The sequence below is a fragment of the Triticum urartu genome, chromosome 2A (genome assembly GCF_056163025.1).
Source record: "Triticum urartu cultivar PI428250 chromosome 2A, HENAU_Tu73, whole genome shotgun sequence".
Lineage (NCBI taxonomy): Eukaryota > Viridiplantae > Streptophyta > Magnoliopsida > Poales > Poaceae > Triticum > Triticum urartu.
This window is the reverse complement of record NC_141874.1, coordinates 674,686,614-674,707,141: the sequence shown is the minus strand read 5'-3', so window position 1 is coordinate 674,707,141 and position 20,528 is coordinate 674,686,614. Positions and strand designations below refer to the sequence as shown.

Genomic DNA, 20,528 nt, shown 5'->3' with positions numbered 1-20,528 from the left:
GTGGCGGCCCTATTTGCATGTATCTATCTCTCAAAAGGGTAAGCTAGGGAGAAAGAAGTTTGGACGGGGCCGATCTAGTGGACACTGAACTAGCCTGCATTTACACTCCAGGACCAAATGTCCTATGGTTGGATGGTTAGAGGGACTATCCATGAATATTTAAAAATGTTCATAGATTTTAAAAAAATTATGAATGAAATCATCTAATTTTGAATTTGAAAAAATCTGGTATATGAAAAATTCATGGATTTTTTAAATAAATATGATTTTTTTTAATCATGAACATAAAAAATGATTGCGAGATTACAAAATTTTACAGGAATTTAGAACATATTCAGGAGTTTTAAAAAAGTGTTTATAAGTTAAACAAGTGAATAAAAAGAGAAGACCGACTATAAGAAACAGAAAATGAAGAGATAAACAACAGGAAATAGGAAAACAAAAATTAAACCAAGTATAACCAAGAAAGTAAGACACTCGGAAAAAAGGTCAACCGGTGAACAAGCAATGTTGTATGGGCAACAAAAATCCTTGAACTATAAATAACCTACCAAAGGTTTATGAAAGCTTCCATAAACTCTCTCCTCCCCCCCCCCCCCCGGGGGGGGGGGGGGGGGGGCAGCCGCCCAACCAGGGCCAATTATTATGCTCTAGATTAGTATGTAAAATTAATCATGTGTGAGCACTGCCCCCCCTCCCCCCCGGCCGCGCGCGTGTAACATGTTATGCCGAGAATAGGAATGGTTTAAACGTTTCTAATCGGTCAAGCGGCCTCACGGAATGTCGACCGCTTCACACATGCGTCGCTCACACACCCCGAGTGGACAACACGTGGTTTGTGGGCCTACATGAGGGAACAACCTTATCTCTTTGCTCTCTTTTCTCAACCGCTCAATCTCTTCTCTCCCGCCTCGCATCTCGCACACACATGTTTCTTAGCTCCTCTCTCCTACGTGTGGTCACTGAGGAACCTGTCGTCACGTCGTACTCCCCTACTATTATGGTGAGCCGCCAACAACCTATTTTTTGTGCTCCACTGCAAAATTGCAGTTGACATGACGAGTTGCTTCAGTGAGGCCTCCGCGACTGTGCTACGAGATGCAGCAAGGAGTTCTGGCGATGGGGAACAACGACCACACATCCCTGCAATCGATGGGGGATACTGGTGTTGGAGGGTGCCGGTGATGTCGTGCTGCAAGAAGCGGCCAACGGTTTCGGGGAGTGGTAGCCACCTGTTTTGCAACCAATGGGGGGGCGATGAAGGGTGGAGGGGGAGGCGAAGATGTGATGGCGAGTGTTGAAATCGGTGATCCATTTTGCTGGTACCAGCTGGTACCGATGAGTACCGGAGTTGCAATGGTGCGAAACCAGCTATTGCCGGGACCGGCGACTACCGGAGTTGTAACTGGCAAGCCATGGTGCTGGGATCGGCGAACGATTTTCGTTGGGACTGATGAACACTTTTGCCTGGACCGATGACTACCAAAGCTACAACTGGCAAGCAATGTTGTTGGGACTGGCAACCGATTTTGCTGGGACCGGCTTCCGCCGAAGTTGCAAGCAACAATGCGGGATGCTGGAACAGTGGCCGGTGAAGCTCCAACCGGAGATGACTTTTGCTTGGACCAACTACTACCGAAGATGCAATCGACGATGCGCAATGTTGGAGCCGTTGCCAACGAAGCCACAACCGCCCACGACCGTCGTTGAAGGAGATGGAGATGGTGTTGTGTCCATGGGCGGCGGAGCTGCAATCGCCACTGATGGGTCTCTAGCAGCGGGGGCGGTTCTCATGTACGTGCTGCAACTCGCTAACGATGGAGTTGTGATGGCTTCGCATCGGCCATGACCATCGGCGACGCAGGGGGGGGGGGGGGGGGGGAGGGGGGGAGGGGAGAGTTGCGGCTGACGACGAGGTCGATGGGCGGGGAGGACGTCTAAGCGACTTGGGATGGTGTGCATGCCTAAATCGGGGTGTGAAAAGACGAAAGTGGCATGTGGGAGGAAGATCACGCGGGTTCGACGCCCAGAGCTCGCCCAATCAAACGGCGCGGAACCCCACTGATCAAGATATTGGTCGGTTGACCGAAGCGACACTTAGCAGTGCCCAATAGAAAATTCGCAAATCCGCACTCCCCTCAAACAAACAAATAAACAAAATCGAGCGATAGGTCTTTTCCCTCTCGACCTTGTCGTTTTCCCGAACCAGCTAGTATTGGGCCGCCGCCCCGGCCACTCCACCTGGCACCGGACCTACGGCCCCTGCTCCTTGTCGTTCGTTCTACCTGCCACACTGCTTGAGCCACTACCATGCATTGTCGTTGGGCACTGCCTGAGCCGCTGCCCGCTGTTGCGTCGTGCTAGTACTCCCAGAAACAAGAGGATCTAGAGCTAAAGGGATTTTTCGCTAAGAAGTCTGCTACCTCGTTTACTTCTGGGAAACAGTTAAAGAGAGAAGCATTTGCAGTGTCAGGAGCCAGCACCGTGACCATAGTATGCATCGACGATCAAGCTATTACATACAATATTTACTGTCAAAATAGAGAAAAGTATATTTTTCGTCCCTTGATTCTTGCCAGAGTCTAAATTTGATCCCTTAACTTCCAAACTGGACAAGTTGCACCCTTAATTCCTCAAACCGGTCAATTTTCGTTCCTTGATCTGAAAGAAGCCGTATCCATGCTGAGTCAACATGATTTTGAACCGTCGTTGTTGTCCACGTGGCAATGTTTCTCTCTCTCTCTCCTTCGTCCTTCTCATCCTGTCTCTTGTAGGCACTTTGACGAGCACTTGCAGCGACACAGCGAGCCTGCACTTCCACCACCTCGTTGGCTGCACTTGCAGCCCCGCCGTCGGAGCCCAGCCACAGCGCCTCTGCGGCAGCGCGGTGGCTCTGCACGCAGGCGCGGCAGTCAATAGCACTGTTGCAAGTAGGCTCACCGTCTAGCTGATCGTTTCGATCCGTTCTAGCAAGAAGAGACGAGTAGCACACATATGCATGTCATGAGTTGTTGCATGCGGGAGTGCACAAAAACGTGTCGTCCATGGCGCCTCGTCATTGTCCGTTCCTGCGGCCTGGCCAGAGTGGCGTGTGGTGCGCTCAGCCAGAACTATCGACGTAGCTACCGCCTACCGGTGCACGTATATATGTGGGATCCGGAAGGACCAGCGGCGTCCACACCGAGCCCCAGTCAGCCCGAGATAAGCCTGACCGTTGTGGGGATCATGGCACCACGGTGACCCGCTCGCGTGAAGTAGGTAATGAAGACCCGCGCCTCGTTGGCTTCGTCTGCACGCACACCGTGAAGGTGGCGAGGACAGGCACCATTGTTAGAATAAATCCGAGACATACCGTCGATTATCTGAAAACCAAGCAATCATATGAGCACGACGCTGAGATTTGTTAATGAGGTTCACCGATATGGCTACATCTCCGGGGCTTGACTACGGACGCTCCTCCTCGTGACATCGTCACAATATCGCACCCTGGCGACCCGGGCGCCGGCACACGTCGCCGGCTCCCCCTTGCGCGCCTGTGCTATTATGTTGGCATAGGTTACATCGTGTGTCTACCCCCGCTATATATTAGAGGCCTAGAATACAAGTGTCCTATTAGAACACGACTCCACATCCTATGTAAACATAATACAACTCCTATTCCAACTGTAACCTACCTTGTACATAATATTCGACACAACTCTAACAAACTTCACCTTGGCAAATATTCTCCACCACCTTGAATTTGTCAATGTGTCAAACTTCCATGTACATTGGACTTGAGCTTATCCCATGAGTACCGCTGCTACTCCAAAGACTCCATATGACTCCACCTGCAACTTGTAGTCCCTTCTTTTCTTGACCACAATCAACACTTGAGCAAAATTAAGTTCCTCGTTACTCTAGTTTCTGTTCCCAACTTCCAGAGTATCAGTCCAACACCATCACACACTGATCACTGATCTGCGTGGAAATGAACAACTCACATATTGAGTGTCACACATAAGAGTTACCTGAACTCAACATCACCGCTCCTTTCTTGACCGCCTGTCTGAAACTTGAAAGAATTTCACCATTGCTTGTAGTCATCCCCAAGTCAAATTCACAGCTGTCTCACCACATGTATGACCACCAGAGCCCTGGCCCGTCTCCATGTCTCGTGCATACCGCACGTCTCGTCGCTATTACCGCGTCGAGCCTCCGCTGACCTGGTCGAGTCTCAAGGGCCGCGAACCCACAACACTCAACCCCCACTGCAGAGTACCACCGATCATCGCCGACCGGTGACGAGTTTCACGCTTTCATCAGACCACTGGGCTCCAGTCCGAACTACGTGTCACTCGCTTTTTCCCCAAGCTGAAATAGGCTTCGATTCTCTGGATCCTTACACCGTAGCCCCTCAATCCAGCTCCACCTTCAACATGACTCCATGGTAGATGATCAATCCACCCTCACGCCCCGTCGACTTCAAGCTCCGTGTGTACATCGTCTTGAATCAACCCCGCGCCATAGTCTTGCCGAAGTCACACAGGCACTCAGGCCCGTGCCACGTGTTTCCATGCTCAGAAGTCAGTCACCATTAGCATCACGCTCCTATGTCGTCGTCGCCGATCCCACCACCGTCTTCTGTACCAACCGACTTGTGTCGATCCGTCAGACTGCCTAGTCCGACCCAGCCGAACTCGTTCGACTGTACGACACGCTCGAGGCTCCCAAATCGTCTTCCGCGAATTTTCATCCATCACATGATAATTCTATCTCAGCTGACATGACTTCCCACAACGCCTTCAAGCATCTCTGTTGTGCCAACAAATGTTTCACCTTTGTCTGTCATAACTCAAGGTTTTCAGTCTCGTCGAACTTCTCCACCTCAAACCTGATACCCGTTGGCGCCATGGTTCTTCGTATGGTTGACCCTGTGAAAAAATAACCAAGCTTCCCGTGCGATGCCTAAGTACTGGTGTACGCATACAGAACCAGATTGATCCATGTACTACTAGTCTTTGCTTCACGTGGTGGCTCGGCTCCTTTGCACAAAATTCCAATGCTAGCTTTGCTTTGCCTTGTCCTTGCCTTCCAATGGATGCGTATCATCAATGGACTTTTTTCTTTCCGATTTGGACCTGGCTGCCTCTCTTTCCGAGTCGTACGGGAGGACTCGGTCCTTTTTTTTTTGTCAAAACAAATCTCTAATACGCTGCACATACGAGCACCTTGGCAATTCCGTGTGGAACAAGTCTCCCATACGAGCACTCCCAGCCCGGCCTACTACCAGATCACCATGGCCCTGACGTGGCTTCACCTCGGGTCCCTGTTTCCGCTCTCGGCCTCAGGCCAAGCAGCCTGCTGCCTTTGAACCAGCGCCGCACCAGCGGCTTGGCCGACAGCTACAGCCGCACCACCGCGCGCCCAACAAGGCCGCTTCCAGGCGCCGCACTACGATATGCTTGCCGCTTGCTCGATTCAACGCCATCGATTCTTATTCCGATTGCTTCTTCAAATCTGGTCGAGAACCACGCCGCTGTCGGCTGCATCTCAAACTTATATTTCGTTCGGATCAATAATTCACGGCCTCCGAATAACCTAGCTCATGATACCATTTGTTAGAATAAATTCGAGGCATACCATCGATCATCCGAGAACCAAGCAATCACATGAGCACGACACTGAGATTTGTTAACGAGGTTCATCGATATGGCTACATCCCCGGGCCTTGACTACGGGCGCTCCTCCCCGTGACACCGTCACAATATCGCACCCTGGCGACCTGGGCGCCGGCACACGCCGCCGGCTCCCTCTTGCGCGCCTGTGCTATTATGTTGGCATAGGTTACATCGTGTGTCTACCCTCGCTATATATGAGAGGCCTAGGATACAAGTGTCCTATTAGGACACGATTCCACATCCTATGTAAACACAATACAACTCATATTCCAACTGTAACCTACCTTGTACACAATATTCGACACAACTCTAACAACCATGGCGCCGGCAGAGGCGGCGGAGGGACGCGTCGTGGGCGTGGAGATGGGCATGTCGCTGCCGCCCGTTAGCATGGAGGTGTTCCGGATGTCCATGCCGCCACAGGTACCTCGTGCTACTACCGAATAGCTCCACTCCGGTCCTGCCCGTATGCTGGTTGCTAGTGGCGCTCCGCGCAGCTGCTGCCCTGCAGGTAACCCTCCATGTTGTCTCCCGTGCCGGTGGCGCCGCATGCGCATGCCAATTGCTCGACCAAATGTTAACTAGAGATTGCCACATGGGTGCTGACCAGTCAAAATCACGATGAGTTAGCATGAAAACTGCTTTTGCTGAGTCAAGAGACGAAACTTGTCCGGTTTGAAAAGTTAAGGGTGTAACTCGTCCGGTTTTAAAGTTAAGGGATCAAATCTGGACTTTGACAAGAGTTGAGGAGTTGAGAGATGAAAAGTATACTTTTTTCGTCAAAATAATATTGTTTCTGATTGCACTCATCTCAGCTGAATCAACATTGTTCACATGGGGCAGAAACCATGTACCGATATCTCTCCTTGCATGCAGTTGATGATCATCTCACCCATGGCCTTTGTGAACACATAAGTGTCTTGCCAACCGTAGAGTTTGGCCCTATGAATAAATAAATTGCATAAATCAAATATTTCATGTGTGTATTTGTATCTACGGACATGAGGAAGTAACGGAGAAATACTTAAATACCTCTACTACCTAACTCTTTCATTTCTCGAGTAACAAAAGCATAGGCAAAAGAATGCCTTCTGGAGTCAAAAGCCAACTTGATCTTAGCCTCGATATCTAGCTGCCGCAATAAAGTTTCGTCTGTCACTTCATATGATTCTAAGCCGCTACTGTCACTTCATAAGACAATGAGATGCGTCTAGGCCACTGCTTCGAAATAAATGTGGCAGCAGTATATAAACACACCCAAGCGATCATATGATTCATATATCTGCTTGTCACTTCCAAGCGATAGAGTAGTGATATCGAGCTGCCGTCCATGGACGATCTCCTCTCTCCGTGCTCCTCCTTCCTTCCACCCTCACCGTCCTCCCACTTCTCCACCGTAGGCCAGCAGGTGCTCGAGTTCGTGTCCCGGGAAGTTCCCGAACAATGGCTGTTCGACGACGGCACGATGTGCCAGAACGCGGACAGGGAGCTGTCTCCCACGGGGAGAACGCTCCTCCGGAGCGCTGAGCTCTCCGAGCTGCCACCGAGCCTCCCGGCAACGCTGCAGTGCCAAACCAAGCGGCGGGGCCGGAAACCCGGGCCCCGCTCTGACGGTCGCCATAGCGCGGTCAGCCACGTGCAGGCCGAGCGGCTGCGCCGCGACAAACTGAACCGTCGGTTTTGCGACCTCCGAGCTGCCGTCCCCAACGTGTCCCGTATGGACAAGGCATCACTCCTGGCAGACGCCGTCGCCTACATCGCGGAGCTGCGCTCCCGCGTGGCGCGCCTCGAGGACGAGGCCAACAAGGAACTGGAGCAGAGCTCTGTGGCCGCTTCCAAGTTCCTGCAGGTAGATGAAGCGGTGGACGTGCGGATGGTGGGAAGTGACGCGGCCGCGGTGCATGTGACCACAGCGGCCAGCCACGCTCCGGCGCGGCTGATGGGCGCGCTCCGGTCGCTGGAGCTGCAGGTGCAGCATGCCTGCGTTAGCCGCGTGCAAGGCGTGACCCTGCAGGACGTCGTCGTGGACGTGCCACCCTCGATGCAGGACGCCGACGGCCTCCGCTCGGCGCTGCTCCAGACGCTGCAGGACAGCGCCTAGGCCGCAAGAGTGATGGGGGTAATAAAGGAGATGAAATGGACGTCTATACCATCATCGTTAATTATGTTTCCTGCTGTTATACATGAAATAAATTGCCCATTATCAACGTAGACGGTGTAGTCACAGACTGCGGAATATTTATGTAGCGTCGCCCCATCCACCACTCCGTATTATTACTTGTGCTCTACTACTTTTAAAATGATTAAAATACTTGAGAGGTGATTCTCCACCACATATGAGCACAGACGGTGTAGTCAAATCCACATGTTCATTTGCCCTCTTGTGCACCTCTCTCTCTCTCTCTCTTTGAGAAACTCTTTTGTTTTTTTTTGAGAAACTCTTGTGCACCTGTTTTAGGCTAGTCATAGTGGGAGTAATTTAGCTAGTAACATAACACATCCCAAAACAAGTTTGCTTATGTGGCACCTAGTTAATGAGGAGAAAGGTGTTTGGAGTAACATATTATGTTACCATCACATAGCGCTTCTCAAGAAATGTTGAGTCTATAAGCTAATAAATGCAACCATATATGATACTACTTCTATGACACTTTGCACTATAAAGATATTAACATAGACTAGTGTCATATGCATGACACTAGTCTAAGTTACTCCCCGCTATGACCAACCTTAGTGGATCTTGTGCAAGTTCAACCATAGAGCCACCAAGCGGTGGTTTCAGTGTAACCCTATAGGCTATAGCCCAGGCCCATCGGGTACTCTTTTATTGAATGCCTTGTACAAAATGCCCCTGTAGCATCCACACATTTCAAGATTCCTTACGGTTTAAGAGCATGTTTTAATACGGTGTTGTACCTGTCGGAACAATGCAAATTATACACTTTTGGAAATATATCAACAACACGAAACTTTTTCATGTAGAACATTATTCCTAATTTCTTATGGTTTAAGAGTAATTTTTAAAATATGTCAATCTCGAGTTACTTTTTGTTTTGTTTTTTTAGTCTAACCCGTTGTGAACTAGCAAAGTACGAATGCCGATGCAGTTCACTATCCCGAAAACAAACATAACCAAGTGCAGCTTACATATGGGGAATGAACTATGGCATGACGAGAAGTGAACTGCATGACTTTTTTTCTAACGTTTTTAGTTTGTCTGAACTAGGGGGCGAAGCAAGTGGACTGCATTGTATATCTACATTAATATTTGCTTTCTTTTACTACATGTGGCGACATAGCAAAACTGTCGGGAGATAGATGTTCACCGGGGACGAGGAAACAAAGGGATTGTTTGGTTGGAGACTAGTGTGGCCAAGCCAACGTGTGGCTAGTTGAAATTGCTAGTTATCAACTAGAGGGGGTGAATAGGCGATTTTAATGAAAGTCTTCAAAACATGAGGTGTTTGAAGACAACAGTAGAAATGAACCTATTGATAGGCAGCGGAAGATAGACTACACTAGACAAGTCATAGTCAAGTAAGCAATGTAGTGAAAGCACGAAGACTATCAGCAGCTAGGTAGTAGGGATCAGGATGAAAGACAGTATAAAGCCAAACAGGAAATAGTCTTCACTCAGTGAAGTCAAACAGATCAGACAAGCAAACAATGACTCATGGAGACAAATAGTAAAGTAAAGGGAAGTGAGGGATAGAACCAGTTGCTTGGTGAAGACAAGAATTTGGTAGACCAGTTCCAGTTGTTGTGACAACTGTACGTCTGATTAGGGAGGCTGAGATTTAACTCAGAAGACTGCATCTTCACCTTATTCCCCCTGAGCTAAGGACACCCAATCATCACCCAATCACTCTGGTAAGTCTTCGAGGTAGACTTCCAAACCTTCACAGACTTCTTCACCGGCGATCCATAATGACACTTGGATTCTCAGAACGCGATGCCTAACCGGCTGGAGGATTCACAGTCCTCAAGTGTAACAAGTCTTCAGGTCACGCGCACAGAAAGACTTAAGTGATGCCTAACACTCTTTGGCTATGGGTGTTTTGGGCTTTGTCCTCGCAAGGATCTCTCTCTCTCTCTCTCGAATGCTTCGGAGGTGGGTTTCTCTCAAACGACAAAAGCCGTGTACTAACTCTAAGCGGCCACCAATTTATGGTGTAGGGGTGGCCTATTTATAGCCAGGAGGCAACCCGACCTAATGTGTCCGAAATGACCTTGTGTCACTAAGGAACCGACACGTGTCCAACGGTCGGATTTCAAACACATGCGGCAGCTTTACTTGGGCTACAAGCAAAGCTGACTCATCCAGCTCTGCATAAGATTTGCTCTCATTGTCTTCGCTCGAAGACATAGGATTTTGGTTGAGCATCACATCAGTCACTCTGACTTTTGTTCACTTGGACCCCACTTAACAGTACGGTGGTTCCTATGACTCAACAAAGAAAAAAGGAAACTACGAAACAACTATGTCTTCGCACTCCATAGTCTGAATGTCTTCACATGTCATAATCTTCATCGTGAATATCTTCATGAACCACCATTGTCTTCAATGTCTTCACACATTTTTAGGGGTCATCTCTGGTAGGTAAACCGAATTAATAAGGGACTACTATCTGTGTTGTCCTGCAATTCTCACAAACACATTAGTCCCTCAACCAAGTTTGTCGTCAATACTCCAAAACCAACTAGGGGTGGCACTAGATGCACTTATACCAGTCACACAAGTATGGCAAGTCACAGAAGTGTGGCTGAGAAATTGGACGCCAAACTTTGGCAAAAGTTGGCAAAAAATTGTCTCTATGACAAGTGGACCATAGGGTCAATAAAGTGTGGTAAGCCAAAGTGTGGCAAAAACCAAACACATGCCAATTAAACTGTGGCTACCAAACTTTGGCTTGGCAAACTGCGGCTGGGAACCAAACAGCCCCAAAAATACCAAAAAGATTTCTCTTTGGTAGTTCTTTTGGTTCTCTACTAATATTTTTTTTATTTTTCTTCACCCTTCAAGTGCTTTTCACTTGTCTTCTTCTTTCTTGTATATATGTTGTTTTATTCTGTTAACTTGAAAACCCCAAAACATTATTTCTTCTTGTTTGTTTAGTTATATAGCTAGGTCGGCCCCATCGGGCCGCACCGGGGCTCTTCACCGCCGGTCGCTAACCATCCTTCTTAGCGCCGCCTCTCCACCCGCTGTCGCCGGGGTCGTGCGGCGCGGCGACGGTGGATCACCTCGATTGGCAATCTGGATCACGGCGGCTGAGGGAGTCCTGGACTAAGGGGTCCTCGGGCGTCCGGCCTGTTAGCCATGGGCCGGACTGATGGGCCGTGAAGATACAAATGTTGGAAATATGCCCTAGAGGCAATAATAAAAGCATTATTATTATATTTCCTTGTTCATGATAATTGTCTTTACTCATGCTATAATTGTGTTATCCGGAAATCGTAATACATGTGTGAATAACAGACACCAACATGTCCCTAGTAAGCCTCTAGTTGACTAGCTCGTTGATCAATAGATAGTCATGGTTTCCTGACTATGGACATTGGATGTCATTGGTAACGAGATCACATCATTAGGAGAATGATGTGATGGACAAGACCCAATCCTAAACATAGCACAAGATCGTATAGTTCGTTTGCTAGAGTTTTCCAATGTCAAAGTATCTTTTCCTTAGACCATGAGATCGTGTAACTCCCGGATACCGTAGGAGTGCTTTGGGTATGCCAAACGTCACAACGTAACTGGGTGACTATAAAGGTAGACTACGGGTATCTCCGAAAGTGTCTGTTGGGTGACATGGATCAAGACTGGGATTTGTCACTCCGTATGACGGAGAGGTATCGCTGGGCCCACTCGGTAATGCATCATCATAATGAGCTCAAAGTGACCAAGTGTCTGGTCACGGGATCATGCATTACGGTACGAGTAAAGTGACTTGTCGGTAACGAGATTGAACGAGGTATTGGGATACCGACGATCGAATCTCGGGCAAGTAACATATCGATTGACAAAGGGAATTGCGTACGGGGTTGATTGAATCCTCGACATCGTGGTTCATCCGATGAGATCATCGTGGAGCATGTGGGAGCCAACATGGGTATCCAGATCCCGCTGTTGGTTATTGACTGGAGAGTCGTCTCGGTCATGTCTGCTTGTCTCCCGAACCCGTAGGGTCTACACACTTAAGGTTCGGTGACGCTAGGGTTGTGAAGATATGTATATGCAGAAACCCGAATGTTGTTCGGAGTCCCGGATGAGATCCCGGACGTCACGAGGAGTTCCGGAATGGTCCGGAGGTAAAGAATTATATATAGGAAGTGCTGTTTCGGCCATCGGGACAAGTTTCGGGGTTATCGGTATTGTACCGGGACCACCGGAAGGGTCCCGGGGGTCCACCGGGTGGGGCCACCTATCCCGGAGGGCCCCATGGGCTGAAATAGGAGGGAACCTAGCCCATAGTGGGCTGGGGCGCCAGCCCCTATAGGCCCATGCGCCTAGGGTTTCCACCATGGAAGAGTCCATGTGGTGGAAGGCACCCCTAGGTGCCTTGGGGGGAGGGAAACCTCCCCTTGGCCGCCGCCCCCCCTAGTAGATCTCATCTACTAGGGCCGGCGCCCCCCCTGGCACCCCTATATATAGTGGGGAGGAGAGGAGGGATTTCACACCAGCCCCTGGCGCCTCCCTCTCTCCCCGTTACGTCTCCTTTTCGTAGTATAGGCGAAGCCCTGCTACTGTGACGCCCTGCATCCACCACCACGCCGTCGTGCTACTGGATCTTCATCAACCTCTCCTTCTCCCTTGCTGGATCAAGAAGGAGGAGACGTCTCCCGTCACGTACGTGTGTTGAACGCGGAGGTGCCGTCCGTTCGGCGCTGGTCATCGGTGATTTGGATCACGTCGAGTACGACTACATCATCACCGTTCTTTTGAACGCTTCCGTGCGCGATCTACAAAGGTATGTAGATGCATCCAATGACTCGTTGCTAGATGAACTCCTAGATGATCTTGGTGAAACGAGTAGGAAAATTTTTGTTTTCTGCAACGTTCCCCGACAGTGGCATCATGAGCTAGTGTATGCATAGTTCTTCTTGCGCGAGTAGAACACAATTAGTTGTGGGCGTGGATTTATCAACTTTCTTGTCGTTACTAGTCTTTTCTTGCTTCAGCGGTATTGTGGGATGAAGCGGCCCGGACCAACCTTACACGTACGCTTACGTGAGACCGGTTCCACCGACTAACATGCACTAGTTGCATAAGGTGGCTGGCGGGTGTCTGTCTCTCCCACTTTAGTTGGAGCGGATTCGATGAACAGGGTCCTTATGAAGGGTAAATAGAAGTTGACAAATCACGTTGTGGCTTTAACGTAGGTAAGAAGACGTTCTTGCTAGAACCCTAATTCAGCCACGTAAAACTTGCAACAACAATTAGAGGACGTCTAACTTGTTTTTGCAGCAAATGGTTTGTGATATGATATGGCCAAAGTTGTGATGAATGATGAAGGATCTATATGTGATGTATGAGATGTTCATGCTATTGTAATAGGAATCACGACTTGCATGTCGATGAGTATGACAACCGGCAGGAGCCATAGGAGTTGTCTTTATTCTTTTATATGACCTGCGTGTCATCGAGAAACGCCATGTAAATTACTTTACTTTATTGCTAAACGCGTTAGCCATAGTAGTAGAAGTAATAGTTGGCGAGCAACTTCATGGAGACACGATGATGGAGATCATGATGATGGAGATCATGGTGTCAAGCCGGTGACAAGATGATCATGGAGCCCCAAGATGGAGATCAAAGGAGCTATGTGATATTGGCCATATCATGTCACGTTTATTATTTGATTGCATGTGATGTTTATCATGTTTTGCATCTTGTTTACTTAGAACGACGGTAGTAAATAAGATGATCCCTCATACTAATTTCAAGAAATGTTCCCCCTAACTGTGCACCGTTGCGACAGTTCGCTGTTTCAAAACATCACGTGATGATCGGGTGTTTTATTCAGACGTTCACATACAACGGGTGTAAGACAGATTTACACATGCAAACACTTAGGTTGACTTGACGAGCCTAGCATGTACAGACATGGCCTCGGAACACAGAAGACCGAAAGGTCGAGCATGAGTCGTATAGAAGATACGATCAACATGAAGATGTTCGTCGATGTTGACTAGTCCGTCTCACGTGATGATCGGACACGGCCTAGTTAACTCGGATCATGTAATACTTAGATGACTAGAGGGATGTCTAATCTAAGTGGGAGTTCATTAATAATTTGATTAGATGAACTTAATTATCATGAACTTAGTCTAAAATATTTTACAATATGTCTTGTAGATCAAATGGCCAACGTAGTCCTCAACTTCAATGCGTTCCTAGAGAAAACCAAGCTGAAAGACGATGGCAGCAACTATACGGACTGGGTCCGGAACCTGAGGATCATCCTCATAGCTGCCAAGAAAGATTATGTCCTACAAGCACCGCTAGGTGATCCTCCCGTCCAACAGAACCAAGATGTTATGAACGCTTGGCAGACACGTGTTAACGACTACTCCCTCGTTCAGTGCGGCATGCTTTACAGCTTAGAGCCGGGGCTCCAAAAACGTTTTGAGAGACATGGAGCATACGAGATGTTCGAAGAGCTGAAAATGGTTTTTCAAGCTCATGCCCGGATCGAGAGATATGAAGTCTCCGATAAGTTCTTCAGCTGTAAGATGGAGGAAAATAGTTCTGTCAGTGAGCACATACTCACTATGTCTGGGTTGCATAACCGCTTGTCTCAGCTGGGAGTTAATCTCCCGGATGATGCGGTCATTGACAGAATCCTCCAGTCGCTTCCACCAAGCTACAAGAGCTTCGTGATGAACTTCAACATGCAGGGGATGCAAAAGACCATTCCTGAGTTGTTCTCAATGCTGAAATCAGCGGAGGTAGAAGTCAAGAAGGAACATCAAGTGTTGATGGTCAATAAAACCACTAAGTTCAAGAAAGGCAAGGGTAAAAAGAACTTCAAGAAGGACGGCAAGGAAGTTGCCGCGCCCGGCAAGCAAGCTGCCGGGAAGAAGCCAAAGAATGGACCCAAGCCCGAGACTGAGTGCTTTTATTGCAAGGGAAGCGGTCACTGGAAGCGGAACTGCCCTAAGTACTTAGCGGATAAGAAGGCCGGCAAAACAAAAGGTATATGTGATATACATGTAATTGATGTGTACCTTACTAGTGCCCGTAGTAGCTCCTGGGTATTTGATACCGGTGTAGTTGCTCACATTTGTAACTCAAAGCAGGGGCTGCGGAATAAGCAGAAACTGGCAAAGGACGAGGTGACGATGCGCGTCGGGAATGGTTCCAAGGTCAATGTGATCGCCGTCGGCACGCTGCCTCTGCATCTCCCTTTGGGATTAGTTTTAAACCTTAATAATTGTTATTTAGTGCCAGCTTTGAGCATGAACATTGTATCGGGATCTCGTTTAATTCGAGATGGCTACTCTTTTAAATCTGAGAATAATGGTTGTTCCATTTTTATGAGAGATATGTTTTATGGTCATGCTCCTATGGTGAATGGTTTATTCTTTATGAATCTCGAACGTGATGCTACACATGTTCATAATGTGAGTACCAAAAGAAGTAAGGTTGATAATGATAGTCCCACATACTTGTGGCACTGCCGCCTTGGTCACATAGGTGTCAAACGCATGAAGTAGCTCCATGCTGATGGACTTTTAGAGTCTCTTGATTATGAATCATTTGACACGTGCGAACCATGCCTTATGGGTAAAATGACCAAGCCTCCGTTCTCAGGAACAATGGAGCGAGCAACCGACTTATTGGAAATCATACATACTGATGTGTGCGGTCCGATGAGTGTTGAGGCTCGCGGTGGCTATCGTTATGTTCTCACCCTCACTGATGATTTAAGTAGGTATGGGTATATCTACTTAATGAAACACAAGTCTGAAACCTTTGAAAAGTTCAAGGAATTTCAGAGTGAGGTTGAAAATCAACGTGACAGGAAAATCAAGTTTCTACGATCAGATCGTGGAGGAGAATAATTGAGTCACGAATTTGGCACGCACTTAAGAAAATGTGGAATAGTTTCACAACTCACGCCGCCTGGAACACCTCAACGTAACGGTGTGTCCGAACGTCGTAATCGCACTCTATTGGATATGGTGCGGTCTATGATGTCTCTTACTGATTTACCGCTATCTTTTTGGGGCTATGCTTTAGAGACTGCCGCATTCACTTTAAATAGGGCTCCGTCGAAATCCGTTGAGACGACACCGTATGAATTATGGTTTGGGAAGAAACCTAAGCTGTCGTTTCTAAAAGTTTGGGGATGCGATGCTTATGTGAAGAAACTTCAACCTGAGAAGCTCGAACCCAAGTCGGAAAAATGCGTCTTCATAGGATACCCTAAAGAAACGATTGGGTATACCTTCTACCTAAGATCCGAAGGCAAGATCTTTGTTGCCAAGAATGGGTCCTTTCTAGAGAAAGAGTTTCTCTCGAAAGAAGTAAGTGGGAGGAAAGTAGAGCTTGATGAAGTATTACCTCTTGAACCGGCAAATGGCGCAACTCAAGAAAATGTTCCTGAGGTGCCAGTACCGACTAGAGAGGAAGTTAATGATAATGATCAAGATACTTCTGATCAAGCTCCTACTGAAATTCAAAGGTCCACAAGGACACGTTCCGCACCAGAGTGGTACGGCAACCCTGTCTTGGAAATCATGTTGTTAGACAACGGTGAACCTTCGAACTATGAAGAAGCGATGGCGGGTCCGGATTCCGACAAATGGCTAGAAGCCATGAAATCCGAGATAGGATCCATGTATGAAAACGAAGTATGGACTTTGACTGACTTGCCCGTTGAACGGCGAGCCATAGAAAATAAATGGATCTTTAAGAAGAAGACAGACGCGGATGGTAATGTAACCGTCTATAAAGCTCGGCTTGTCGCTAAGGGTTATCGACAAGTTCAAGGGGTTGACTACGATGAGACTTTCTCACCGGTAGCGAAGCTGAAGTCCGTCCGAATCATGTTAGTGATTGCCGCATTCTATGATTATGAGATATGGAAAATGGACGTCAAAACGGCATTCCTTAATGGTTTCCTTAAGGAGGAATTGTATATGATGCAGCCGGAAGGTTTTGTCGATCCTAAGAATGCTGACAAGGTGTGCAAGCTCCAACGCTCGATTTATGGGCTGGTGCAAGCATCTCGGAGTTGGAACATTAGCTTTGATGAGATGATCAAAGCGTTTGGGTTCACGCAGACTTATGGAGAAGCCTGCGTTTACAAGAAAGTGAGTGGGAGCTCTGTAGCATTTCTCATATTATATGTAGATGACATACTTTTGATGGGAAATGATATAGAACTCTTGGACAGCATCAAGGCCTACTTGAATAAAAGTTTTTCAATGAAGGACCTTGGAGAAGCTGCTTATATATTAGGCATCAAAATCTATAGAGATAGATCGAGACGCCTCATAGGTCTTTCACAAAGCACATACCTTGATAAGATATTGAAGAAGTTCAATATGGATCAGTCTAAGAAGGGGTTCTTGCCTGTGTTGCAAGGTATGAAATTGAGCTCAGCTCAATGTCCGACCACGGCAGAAGAAATAGAAGAGATGAGTGTCATCCCCTATGCCTCAGCCATAGGTTCTATTATGTATGCCATGCTGTGTACCAGACCTGATGTAAACCTTGCCGTAAGTTTGGTAGGAAGGTACCAAAGTAATCCCGGCAAGGAACACTGGACAGCGGTCAAGAATATCCTGAAGTACCTGAAAAGGACTAAGGAAATTTTTCTCGTTTATGGAGGTGACGAAGAGCTCGTCGTAAAGGGTTACGTCAACACTAGCTTCGACACAGATCTAGATGACTCTAAGTCACAAACCGGATACGTGTATATTTTGAATGGTGGGGCAGTAAGCTGGTGCAGTTGCAAGCAGAGCGTCGTGGCGGGATGTACATGTGAAGCGGAGTACATGGCAGCCTCGGAGGCAGCGCATGAAGCAATTTGGGTGAAGGAGTTCATCACCGACCTAGGAGTCATACACAATGCGTCCGGGCCGATCAAGCTCTTCTGTGACAACACTGGAGCTATTGCTCTTGCCAAGGAGCCCAGGTTTCACAAGAAGACAAGGCACATCAAGCGTCGCTTCAACTCCATTCGTGAAAATGTTCAAGATGGAGACATAGAAATTTGTAAAGTGCACACGGACCTGAATGTAGCAGATCCGTTGACTAAACCTCTCCCTAGAACAAAACATGATCAACACCAGAATTCCATGGGTGTTCGATTCATCACAATGTAACTAGATTATTGACTCTAGTGCAAGTGAGAGACTGTTGGAAATATGCCCTAGAGGCAATAATAAAAGCATTATTATTATATTTCCTTGTTCATGATAATTGTCTTTATTCATGCTATAATTGTGTTATCCGGAAATCGTAATACATGTGTGAATAACAGACACCAACATGTCCCTAGTAAGCCTCTAGTTGACTAGCTCGTTGATCAATAGATAGTCATGGTTTCCTGACTATGGACATTGGATGTCATTGGTAACGAGATCACATCATTAGGAGAATGATGTGATGGACAAGACCCAATCCTAAACATAGCACAAGATCGTATAGTTCGTTTGCTAGAGTTTTCCAATGTCAAAGTATCTTTTCCTTAGACCATGAGATCGTGTAACTCCTGGATACCGTAGGAGTGCTTTGGGTATGCCAAACGTCACAACGTAACTAGGTGACTATAAAGGTAGACTACGGGTATCTCCGAAAGTGTCTGTTGGGTGACATGGATCAAGACTGGGATTTGTCACTCTGTATGACGGAGAGGTATCGCTGGGCCCACTCGGTAATGCATCATCATAATGAGCTCAAAGTGACCAAGTGTCTGGTCACGGGATCATGCATTACGGTACGAGTAAAGTGACTTGTCGGTAACGAGATTGAACGAGGTATTGGGATACCGACGATCGAATCTCGGGCAAGTAACATATCGATTGACAAAGGGAATTGCGTACGGGGTTGATTGAATCCTCGACATCGTGATTCATCCGATGAGATCATCGTGGAGCATGTGGGAGCCAACATGGGTATCCAGATCCCGCTGTTGGTTATTGACTGGAGAGTCGTCTCGGTCATGTCTGCTTGTCTCCCAAACCCGTAGGGTCTACACACTTAAGGTTCGGTGACGCTAGGGTTGTGAAGATATGTATATGCAGAAACCCGAATGTTGTTCGGAGTCCCGGATGAGATCCTGGACGTCACGAGGAGTTCCGGAATGGTCTGGAGGTAAAGAATTATATATAGGAAGTGCTGTTTCGGCCATCGGGACAAGTTTCGGTGTTATCGGTATTGTACCGGGACCACCGGAAGGGTCCCGGGGGTCCACCGGGTGGGGCCACCTATCCCGGAGGGCCCCATGGGCTGAAATAGGAGGGAACCCAGCCCATAGTGGGCTGGGGCGCCAGCCCCTATAGGCCCATGCGCCTAGGGTTTCCACCATGGAAGAGTCCATGTGGTGGAAGGCACCCCTAGGTGCCTTGGGGGGGAGGGAAACCTCCCCTTGGCCGCCCCCCCTAGTAGATCTCATCTACTAGGGCCGGCGCCCCCCCTGGCACCCCTATATATAGTGGGGGGAGAGGAGGGATTTCACACCAGCCCCTGGCGCCTCCCTCTCTCCCCGTTACGTCTCCTTTTCGTAGTATAGGCGAAGCCCTGCTACTGTGATGCCCTGCATCCACCACCACGCCGTCGTGCTGCTGGATCTTCATGAACCTCTCCTTCTCCCTTGCTGGATCAAGAAGGAGGAGACGTCTCCCATCCCGTACGTGTGTTGAACGCGGAGGTGCCGTCCGTTCGGTGCTGGTCATCGGTGATTTGGATCACGTCGAGTACGACTACATCATCACCGTTCTTTTGAACGCTTCCGTGCGCGATCTACAAAGGTATGTAGATGCATCCAATGACTCGTTGCTAGATGAACTCCTAGATGATCTTGGTGAAACGAGTAGGAAAATTTTTGTTTTCTGCAACGTTCCCCAACAACGAAGACTGAAGACTGCACCCGTGTTCGGATAGGACTCTCCTTGCGTGAAAGGCAAGCTTGGCGACCGAATATGTAGATTCCTTTCTTTGTAACCGACCTTGTGTAACCCTAGATCCTCCCGGTGTCTATATAAACCGGAGGACTTAGTTTGGAGAGAGAGACTCATCATCATAACCAAACAAGCTAGGCCTCTAGGGTTTAGCCATTACGATATCGTGGTAGATCAACTCTTGTAATACTCATACTCATCAAGATCAATCAAGCAGGACGTAGGGTATTACCTCCATAGAGAGGGCCCGAACCTAGGTAAAACATTGTGTCCCCTGTCTCCTGTTACCATCGACCTTAGACGCACAGTTCGGGACCCCCTACCCGAGATCCGCCGGTTTTGACACCGACATTGGTGCTTTCATTGAGAGTTCCACTGTGCCGTCGTCAAGAGGTTCGATGGGTCCTTCCACCATCTACAACGATGCTGCCCAAGGGGGAGTTTTCCTCCCCGGACAAATCTTCGTGTTCGGCGGCTTCGCTCTGCGGGCCAACTCGCTCGGCCATCTGGAGCAGATCGAAAGCTACGCCCCTGGCCATCAGGTTAGATTTGGGAGCTTGAACTGCGTTGCGGACATCCGTGGAGACTTGATCTTCGCCGGATTCGAGACCGCGGCTACCACTCCGGGTCACCCCGAGGGACATGACCTAAATCTATCATCGGATGGCATCCAGGAGACAGCTCCCATAACTGCTCCGGCCTTAGATCCAGAGCAGATTGCGCCATCCAAGG

At 48.2% G+C, this 20,528-nt stretch overlaps 1 protein-coding gene across 1 annotated transcript; it reads left to right on the top strand.

Moving 5' to 3' along the window:
- Nucleotides 1–6,961: 6,961 nt before the first annotated feature.
- LOC125534014 (transcription factor MYC2-like) lies at nucleotides 6,962–8,044 on the top strand. The gene has a single exon (XM_048697321.2). The coding sequence runs from the start codon at nucleotides 6,991–6,993 to the stop codon at nucleotides 7,759–7,761; it is 771 nt and encodes a 256-aa protein (XP_048553278.1). The 5' UTR covers nucleotides 6,962–6,990; the 3' UTR covers nucleotides 7,762–8,044.
- The last annotated feature ends 12,484 nt before the right edge of the window (nucleotides 8,045–20,528 follow it).

Coding starts and splice junctions, on each gene's coding strand:
- LOC125534014 (XM_048697321.2), top strand. CDS start 6,991: ATGGACGATCTCCTCTCTCCGTGCTCCTCCTTCCTTCCACCCTCACCG.